Source organism: Podarcis tiliguerta, assembly GCF_965153285.1.
Source record: "Podarcis tiliguerta genome assembly, chromosome: 4".
NCBI classification, from domain to species: Eukaryota; Metazoa; Chordata; class Lepidosauria; order Squamata; family Lacertidae; genus Podarcis; species Podarcis tiliguerta.
Genome location: NC_139537.1, coordinates 61,057,568 through 61,067,670, shown reverse-complemented (window position 1 = coordinate 61,067,670; position 10,103 = coordinate 61,057,568). Strand labels below are relative to the sequence as shown.

Below are 10,103 nucleotides of genomic sequence, written 5' to 3'. Positions count from 1 at the left end.
CAACCTTAGATGTTGTTGGACTACAACTGCTCTCATCCTTACTCATTGGTTAAGCTGCCTTGGGATGATAGGATTTGTAGTCCAACAACATCTGGAGACTCTAGGCTGAAGAACAGCTATAAGGCCTCAGTGCAAGTATACTGAAGAGCTGTGGCTCTAGTTGTACTAGGGGGCACTGTAGTGCACTGCACATACATAACGCACATGTTCAGTGTGGACAGTTGCATATAGTCAGATAAAAACTGCAACTATTTGTCATACATGCCAGTGACTGTGGTTGAACATCTACATTATCTTGTATGGGAGAGAGACATAAAACTAATATATGATATTTGATTCCACAAGTAAATGAAATGGGATTCAACAGTAGCATGTGATATTCAGGCATATGGTTACACAGAAAGTTTACAACTGTTCACAACTGATGTGTGTTTTCTGACATATATTTTTCCTTGGTGCAGCATTGTTATTTTATTCTTCTTGTCCTATAGATCTATTGTGTAGATAAATCCTGAGAGAATGATGGGTTGGACCAGCTGGTTATTTGTTGTTCTTCATTCTAGTTACTGAAAGCTTAAACTTGCAATAGAGTGGTGTGTGTGTGTGTATTATATTATATTATATATATATAATTCAAGTCTAGAAAGCTTGGTACCTAACATAATCATTATCTGGATGTTTGACAGATAGCAATGAAAAGGGAGAGGGTTAATGTGTAGCAACTTCCTTGGAAAGGTGAGCCAGTTCATTTATCTGTAGGGCACAACTTAAACATAACCAGCTACATATTGTTATTTGTCACCTGCCTAACAATTCCCCTGCATTCCAGGGACAGGAAGCAAACCCAGGAGGTTTACAGAAGGTCTGATACATGGTCGGTAGACTACATTCAGTTTAATGGGTCACAGATTATGTAGGCCTGCTGTAGGATCACAAATGACGTCATTCTCTTTGTAATATCAATTTTTAACAAGGGAGGAACTCAGAAAGGCTGGTGGCAGATGTTTCAGAAGTTATTGTAGGGAGGTTATAAAGGTATGGGCTGGCTTTATATAGGGAATATATATATATGTTCTTCTGAATACTTATTTGCTGAATAAATCTTGAGCATAAAATAGGGGCCATGTTTTATTTTCTTTTAAAAACCGATTCATGCATAGGATAGAATAAAATGTAGTTGTATGCATAATTCACTGTGGAACTGTTAAAACCTTCCAATTTTACAAAGGTCTGTAATGAAGAGGCAGTTCTAATGCAATCTTTTTTTCTATAGGATTCCCATGAGTATTTACACATTAAAACATTTAACCAGAATGAAAAAGCATTTCAGTCAATCCCGTGAGGCTGACCTCTTAACAGTTAACTCGTTCAGTTTCTACTCACAGTCTTATTTGAGAAAATAATTTTAAAATCAACCCTGTGGATACTAGATGACTGGGGGCTAGCCTGGACATTGGCATTTTTATAGATTAATCAAAAATAAATAAAATTCCCCAGATATGAAATAGCTTTCTCAACAACATCAGGGAGGAAACTCTTACAAAAAAAAAAAAAGAAAATTAGTTTTGGGTGCATTAGTAAAACATAGTAAGAGATGACCAAACAATTTGTGTTCACATTAAAATAAACCGGCCCTACAGAAAAGCCTGCTCAACAAGCAACATTCAACAAACTTAAGAGATTCAAAGTATGTCCATTGTGAAAGACAGGTTAAGTTCTATAAACATGGTTTGATTGGGGAGTTTATTGTTCTCCCTTGTTTGCATTGTGGGAGCTTTTGCAGTTTCCAGACAGTACTTCATTTTCAAAAGTTCAGCTTTTAGCAAATGCGCAATGGAGTTCAAATGTAGATGCATCTTGTGTAGCCAAAGGGAATGCCTCTTAATACCATATACCAGCTTTGTTTGTCTGAAACGACACATGGTTCCCCTTCAGTGCCGGATTTCCCATAACTCTTCAAGGTGCTCAAGCAACAACAACTGCAACAGCACAATGAAGTGTTGATAATTGTTAAGAAATGAGTCAAATGTTTGCATCTCCTTTCATTGTGTGCTGTTGGTCTGGCAGTTCCCTCTTCAGCAAATATCTGTGCTGTAGCTGAGATCTTCTGTGCTCCATTATCTGTGTGGTGCTGCATCCTTTTCAAGAAACATCTCATACCTCATTTACCCTCTTTATTCTTTCCACTTGACTTCTGAATTAGTGGGACCAATTGTGGTTCCTCCCTCCTCTTTTTACTCATTACCTTGCTCTTTCCTTTTTTACTTTTCATCTTCATCTCCTTCACTCATGCTGCTAATGGATGCTGAGGCGGCTTTTGGGGAGGAAGGAGGTGAAGCCTTTGTGAAGAGCCAGGGGGAAGGGGGAGATGGAGACCGTGATGGGGAACGCCCTCGTGTTGGGCTGCTTGTGGGGCTTTGCCTTGGAGACAAGGCTTGAAGCATGCGCCCACTCCGCTCTTGAAACATCTGCTTCTGGAAAGCAAACAGAGAGGAAAATAAGTATTTTCTTTCTTTCTTTCAGCACACTAGCAGTCTCAGCAGCAGATTGGTGTGTTCTTGCACAAAGCTTGGGAATTACTGCTATAGAGACTACTACGAACTAATTTGGGAAAATAGAAGCAAAACAGTACTGGAACAATTTATAGGCGTTTTTATTTTAAGTGGACTGTGCGCTCCTTGCCTAACTTCTAGAAATTGTATGTGGGCACAGAATGTATTATTTCGCAAATAGTTATTATAATAATAGCATATTAATGGATGCACATTGCTGGTCTGAGAAGTTAGCACGCTTGGAACTATTCCTGTACATGCAATGTCAACACTGAAAGCAATGTCTGATATGGAAAATTAATGTTAATAACAATTTTGACAGTAATAGCAAGTTATCATGAAAAAGCTCACCTTTTGCAGTTGCTGACATGGACTTAATTCCCCCCCTCCCCCAGGACACATGGGCTTTACTGTCATTAAGCTTTTCTTTAGAACAATGCCACCTCTGATTTCACTCTTCAGTGGATAATTTTATGTGGCTTGGCACTACAAAGGCCTTCATGTAAAATTGCTTCTAGTTCCTTGCTCTGTCATTGCTGCCACTCTCAATCACACAAGAAACAAAAATTGTTTCCTCTTTGAACTTTCAGTCTATAAGTCAGTGTGCAGTCATACACAACAACTGCACCTCCTTAGGACCAGTCTTAGTGCTTTACATAGCAGCTTTTAGTGTGCAAAGTGCTTTTTAAATCTTAAATTTTGGTTAAAAAAAAAAAATGATGGCAAAGGGCATGCTTTGCAGAAGTAGGATCCCAGGTTTAATTCCTTGTATCCCATTAAAAGGATATTGGGTAAAAGGCCCAAGACTTTAAAAAGTCATAGCTAAGCAGAATAGGTGCTGGACTTTGTGGTTTCTTGCACAACACCAAAAAAGAAGACATAACACAAAGCCTATATAATGCAAATTTACAATGAATTGCTTAATTTAAATATATCTCATCATAGTGAGGAAGACTGACTGGGTGAGCTGTGCCCCTTCTCGGTCTGCTGTCCAGGTGCTAACTGATGATGGGCATTTTTAGTGCCGCTGTTCTCATGGTTTCATTATCATTACACTGGACTTGGAGTGGGCACCCCTTCAAGCAGAGGACTTTCCTTGATAAAGTCAGAAACTTGGTCAACCTAGGCAGACTAGATTGATCAATGGTCTGGCAACACAAAGTAGCTTCAAATGGTCATACGATTTAATGGGTCCCACTTTACTGATTTATAAGCTGTGGCTAAAACACTGTGGCTTATCTATGGCTATATTATCTATCTATGGGTAAAAGCCATTATCTTATCTATGGGTAAAAGCCTCAGCGCCTAGGACTTGCCGATCGAAAGGTCGGGGCGGGGTGCGCTCCCGTCGCTCGGTCCCAGCGCCTGCCAACCTAGCAGTTCGAAAGCACCCCCGGGTGCAAGTAGATAAATAGGGACCGCTTACTAGCGGGAAGGTAAACGGCGTTCCGTGTGCTGCGCTGGCTCGCCAGATGCAGCTTGTCACGCTGGCCACGTGACCTGGAAGTGTCTGCGGACAGCGCTGGCTCCCGGCCTCTAGAGTGAGATGAGCGCACAACCCTAGAGTCTGTCAAGACTGGCCCGTATGGGCAGGGGTACCTTTACCTTTAAAACACTGTGGCTTATCTATGGCTATATTATTCAAATCTTCCAAGTCCAAATTAACTACACACTGCCTCTGAAAAAAGACTATAAACGTTTCCTAATGTGTATCAGGTATGTTTTCCTAATATTAATATTTACAGTGCACAGAATTTGCAAAACCAGTCTGTTGTAAATCCTGCTGCAATTTCTTGTAGCCTCCACTGATATTAACAAAGATGGAAGTAAATATAAAGCACAGTTTAGAGTATGTACCCAAGCTCCGTCTGGCCCAAACAGCTCTAAAAAGTTCCCAATAAATTCTCTAGACTTCTCTTCCCATTTCTGAATGAGATCATGACTTCTTTCTTCCACTCGGTTCACAAACTCTTTAGACTTTTCTTCCACATTCTTCACTTTTTCTTTCATTTTGTCCACCTGGTTCTGAAAGCGGTATTTCTTCTCCTGGTAAACATGAAAATAAATAATTTTGTTCCAGGTCCTGCTAGTTCAAGACTATATTGCTCCAGATTATAGAGGGTACAGACAGAAACCATCACATTGGGGGAGAAGGGAATACGGTAACTGTTATCTGTCTCCAGTAGGCACCCATTTATTACATGCATCCTGTTTTGAAATTGTGGCCTCTTTATCCTCTTTATGAAGTGGTATAAGTCCAGCGCTGCAGCTGTTGGGTAGATGCTCACCCAAGGGCATAAGGCAAGAGAAGCTGGGAAGCAAACTGAACTTTGGAAAAACAAGCTATGATTTATTTATTAGTCTGTGGGACAAGTTGTGGCTACACAAACCATTGCTTAACTTTATGCGTGAACCAGGCTACTGTTTATCTTTGATACTGGTCAGGTCTTTCATTCTGTTCACTGCTGCTGTGCTCTTTTTAATCCTTTGTGCTTATTAAACACACATGGCTTTAGTTTTTTGATACTTCTGAGTATTTTAATAGCAAAGCTGTTTGGAAACACTATAAATAATTTCATTTTTTATTAAGCAACATTGGCCAGGCAAATATGCCTGAGAAGCTTGCATGATGGGCATGAGGGCAACAGCATGCTGTTTCCTGCCAGAATCAGGTATTCAGAGGCATACTGATTCTGAACATGGAGGTTCCATTTAGCTATCTTGGCTGATAGGAAAGGCAGAACTACCATTGGGTAGGTGGAACCAATGGAAGGTGTTGTGTCTTAGTTTAGTGGATAGAATTTGGTACTTGCATTCAGTTTTCTCAGTCTAGAATGAATGTAGACATTGGGCTGATTGGACTGACATTGGGCTTCCTAGACCTTGTCCCTGTTCTGGCATGTCCCTCTTCTGGGGAGAAGGTGGGTTATAATCCAATTTCGACGTTGAACATGACTTAAGAGACCAATGTACTTACATTAATAAAGCTGACATTCAACTCCTTAGCGGTGTATCCCCTCTGGAGGTTGCGACGGGCATAAACATCATAATCACGTACAATTCTCGTAATAATATCTGAAGTTGATATGCCCTCAGTTCTCTGAGTTGGTACAAACATTCCTGATTAGAAAGGAAAAAGAAAAAGAGCAATGATTAACCTCCAACTTTCATATAAGAATCATTTGTTTAAGAATGGCCTCATTCTGGCCCTTGATTTTTTATTTTATTTAAATACTTGCCAAACTATCTGCCCAATTCAGGACATCATGTATTTGTTTGTTTGTTTGTTTGTTTGTTTACTGAATTTCCTTGAATTCTTGAGCAATCAAAAGAACAAGTAATAATTTGCTTATTTCTAATCTTCTGTTCTCCAGTAAGGCAAATCTTGGTACAACAACCTGAGCAGTGTCCTCTACAAAGCTCAGGGATGGAACTTTAAATACTTTGCTCTTTGGCACTGTTAATTGTGCTGATAACAACTTAAATTAAAGAGATTTCTGTCATCACACGGGAACTTAATTTGTTCTCTTGGGATCAATATTGACCCCAGTAAACATAGTGGAAAGATTCCAATTCTCCTTAAGAGGATGTAGTGTGAGTTCACTGTCTCACATAAAATTCAGAAGATTCTGTGTAGAAACTAGCCTACTGTTCAAGGGCAAAATTTACACTTGTTGCTCTGCCCACTTTATCCTCTAGCCTCTGAGGCGCCTGGATTGTGGCCCAGAAGGGAATGTGGCCCTCAGTCTAAAAAAGGTTGCCCACTTAAAAAACACGTAGTGAAAGTATAAACTGGCACCCACCTGCTTCCTTTATATGCTTGTAAACATCATCTGAACCAGCAGAAGAATATGGAATGTCATCATGGGCTACAAAATCAATCTGGAATACATGGAAAAATGAAGAAATGAAATTAGGTTGACCCTTGATAAAGGCTTGGTTGTTAATTTTAAAGCATGACTTATTTACTTGCTTTTACCAGCTTTCCTATGAACTTAAAGAAATATGCATTGCAGTAATAACCTAAGACATTTTAGGCTATTGCTAATTGGTGGTTGCGATTAATATGTAGCACATGAGATTATGGTTTAATTATGAACCTTTCTTTTAGAGAAATGCTTTATATTTGTGTAAGTGATACCAGTAAGGAACCTGAAGCTGGCTACAGTCACTTCCACACATCCTATCACTTGCACAGATTAGCTCAGCAATGAGACGTGTTTCACCCTCCAGGTGGGTGTTGGACTGCAACTCCCATCAGCCCCAACCAGCATGGCCAGTGGTCAGGGATGATGGGGGTTGCAGTTGAACAACACTTGGATGGTCACAGGTTTCCCATGCTTGAGTTAGCTATTATGTTAAAATCAGTGAACTTGCTGAAGGAAAAGTATTTCACAATATCTGAGAGTGCTTGCTTGAAAACGCAAGGCAGCCACTAAATTGGGGCTATTCCAAAAACGTGGAGTGACCACCTACGGTAACATTATTGGCCATGATCTATTGGTATTGTTGAGCAGTGTTTTTAGTGCAAAAGCATTCTGTATTAGTTAAGGCCAGGTAGTTAGTCTTGTCATTCAACTGAGTACTGGAAATTTTCCAAATTTTCTTGGATGTGCTACAGTATGAGAAACATTTAAGCAGGTGCACTCGGTATACACAGGTAAATTTGCACATCAAGCTCTTGAGACTACACCTTTTGAAGCAACCCCAAATTTAGGTACTACAATACCTACAGCAAATCAATTTTAATAACCCCATGACTTTAAATAGATCAGACGTTTTAATGTATGCATGTTTAAATTTGTGCCAAACACTGCTCCTTGTAAAACAAGGGAGTGTGATGGGGTCTCAGTTGCTTTTCCAGCCCCCAATGAGCCCTCAATCCACTTATCAATCTGCTTCTGCTTCTTTCTCTTTCGTCACTTTTTTATTTCTTTGTTTGGTGGTGACAGAAAAAGAGTGAGGTCTCATTTCCTGCTCCCTTCACATGCATTTGAAATGCCCCCTGGGAAAATGAGGATTCCTTCCAACCTTAGCACCTGCATCACCACCATAGTAGCATCTCAAGGAAAGTAGAGGGGAGGAAAGACATCCCTTGCTGCTGCTGCCATTGCCACAGCCAAGTACAGGAGGTCAAAGAGGAGTGGGAGTTAATTTCTAGCTTGGATTACAGTTTGAACCAGAAAGGAACTAAGAAAAAGAAGGAAATGGCCCAGTTCAGAAGAGTGGCATGCTTTATATGCATGCCAGATTCATATTCTAAACAAAAGTCAGCAACCTCATTAAGCTCCCCCCCCTCATCTGTTGAACAAGGAGAGAAAGGCACCTTATGTTTTTCCAGAAACTCCGGTGTTAGTGTCCACGGAGCATCTCTGATTACTTCATCAACGTAGCGGCAGTGTCTGAGGGCCTCATACCTCTCTGCTTCATTCATTACAGTGAAGCCTTTAAACTCGTGGGTTAGATCATCACTGCAAACTGACATACGCACATGAAAAAATCAGAACAGAACAACACAGGTTCTGTAAAACGTAGTACACCTGTTTGGTTAGAAATTCTTCAAAGCTATCTTTTCTCAGTTAAATTGTCAAACTAAATCATACTTGTTCATGACTGTGAAATTAAAACAAAACAACCCCCCAAAAAGATGTTACAAACAAGATGTAACGAGAAATGGTTGCATCAACTCTGTACCTTGATACAGGCTAATCAAAGGCGATTGGGCTGCAGTTCAAATTATCTGGCAGCACAACTGGAAAAGAATCAGATTCTCTGATTACATGCACCATGTATAGTAGGCCAGCTTAAGGCACAAGACATCTGAAGGCAGCCCTGTTTAGGGAAGCTTTTAATGTTTAATAGGTTACTGTATTTTAGTGTTCTGTTGGAAGCTGCCCAGAGTGGCTGGGGAAACCCAAGCCAGATGGGTGGGGTATAAATTATTAATTATTATTATTATTATTATTATTATTATTATTATTATTATTATTATTATATTTGCGTTTAACTTGTGCTCATTGAGCTTTATGCACTTCGCAAAATAAATAAAAAATGGGGCAGAAGGGGGGGGCAATCCCACCCACCCACCATTGCACTAAGTGTGTTTTGACTATATTCAATTTTGGTTTCCCAGGAATGTAATCCCTGCTTAAATAGCAGGTCTCTTGTAATTTGCTATCAGCAATGGCTCCATGTGTCTTTTCTGCCATAATTAGACTTTTCTAAAACTCACTTAGCCATCTGAGGCTCAGTTTGAGATATATTTATGGGTCTCTTAGCTTCCTTTCCACTACAAGTACTGCCATCCTTCAATGCCAGCAACTGGTGAACAAAGTAGTATTATTCCCCAGCACAGAAGCTTGGATAAGATGCTTTTCAGTGCACCTCATGCTACCATGATAGTTCTATGAGATTTAAGAAAGAAGAATCAGAAACTGATTCTTGATTAAATCTTAATTTAAAATTCTTCCTGATTCTGTTCCCATCAGATCTGAGATTAACTACCGTACATCCACAGCCAATAATGTACTTGCATTGGGGTAGAATTAAATACACATTATATGGAGATCAGATAAAAGGTATAAGGTTCAAGATCCCATTTCTCACAGTGGCTAAACAGATGCCTAAGGGAAGCTCAAAAGCGCAACATGTGGGCAGTAGCTTCCTCCTCCTGCTGTTTCACAGTGTTTTGCCTCTGGGTGGGTTCAAACTAGCAACCTCCTGAGCATGCTCGCAAAGACTGCACCACAGATATGATCAACCCAATGATAATATTTGTTCAAATGCTAGCCTTACCTCCTACCAACAAGTAGCTATTAGGAAACAGAGTTTTGGCTTGCATAAGAGCTCTAGCATGGCCAGCATGGAAGAGGTCGAATATTCCATCTGCATAGACTCTGACAGGTCTGTCCACTGTGGGAGCAAGGAAACAATGTCCAGGTCAAAGCAGAACTGTATCTCAAATCTGTGTCAGACTACTGTGAGGTATTGTTGGCTACATATATTCAAAATAAAAAATGGGTACATTCAAGCACCCCTACTCCCAGATTTGGTGAATTAGTCCAGATTAGGACAAAAGAACAGCAGCAATGTAGAAATAAGCTACCAGTCTGAAGAATTTACATAAGTTATGTGTACATCATTGGACCATATGTGTATAGCAGAGCTAAAATGCAGAACTCTCCTAAGATGTGAAGCATATACAGATTTTTTTAAAAAAAACACCTAACAATAATAGTTCATTGTAGAAGATTTCAGATATTTGGTGGTTTGCTTTAATATCAGCATGCCACTGCTGCTTACTGAGTTTCTAGCTAAGATAGAAGTTGCTCCCTTTCACCCAAAGATTTTATGATAGGATCAAATTTTATTCCCCACTGTCCATATGCTTTGTCTATACAAATGTACTCTCTGTAATCTATGAACAGACAAATGCATACATTATAATGACTATCTCATATGAGATTAATGTCAGCATTCACACACTGACAATTCCAGACCAATATTGCAACTGTCAGTTTTCACTGGTACAAGTTGGAAGCATGGGAAATA

The 10,103-nt window shown here is 39.8% G+C and overlaps 1 protein-coding gene across 5 annotated transcripts in view; it reads right to left on the bottom strand.

Annotated features, from left to right (window-relative positions):
* Positions 1-878: 878 nt before the first annotated feature.
* PCYT1B (phosphate cytidylyltransferase 1B, choline) overlaps positions 879-10,103 on the bottom strand; it is a 28,782-nt gene continuing 19,557 nt past the window's right edge. For all 5 annotated transcript variants that reach the window (XM_083439351.1, XM_083439353.1, XM_083439352.1 and 2 more), the window contains 6 exons: positions 9,348-9,464; positions 7,879-8,030; positions 6,356-6,434; positions 5,530-5,672; positions 4,410-4,598; positions 879-2,474 (listed from right to left, as the gene is read on the bottom strand). In XM_083439351.1, the coding sequence (XP_083295477.1) occupies positions 2,262-2,474; positions 4,410-4,598; positions 5,530-5,672; positions 6,356-6,434; positions 7,879-8,030; positions 9,348-9,464 (893 nt within the window). In that variant the 3' untranslated portion in view covers positions 879-2,261. The remainder of the gene's footprint in view (positions 2,475-4,409; positions 4,599-5,529; positions 5,673-6,355; positions 6,435-7,878; positions 8,031-9,347; positions 9,465-10,103) is intronic.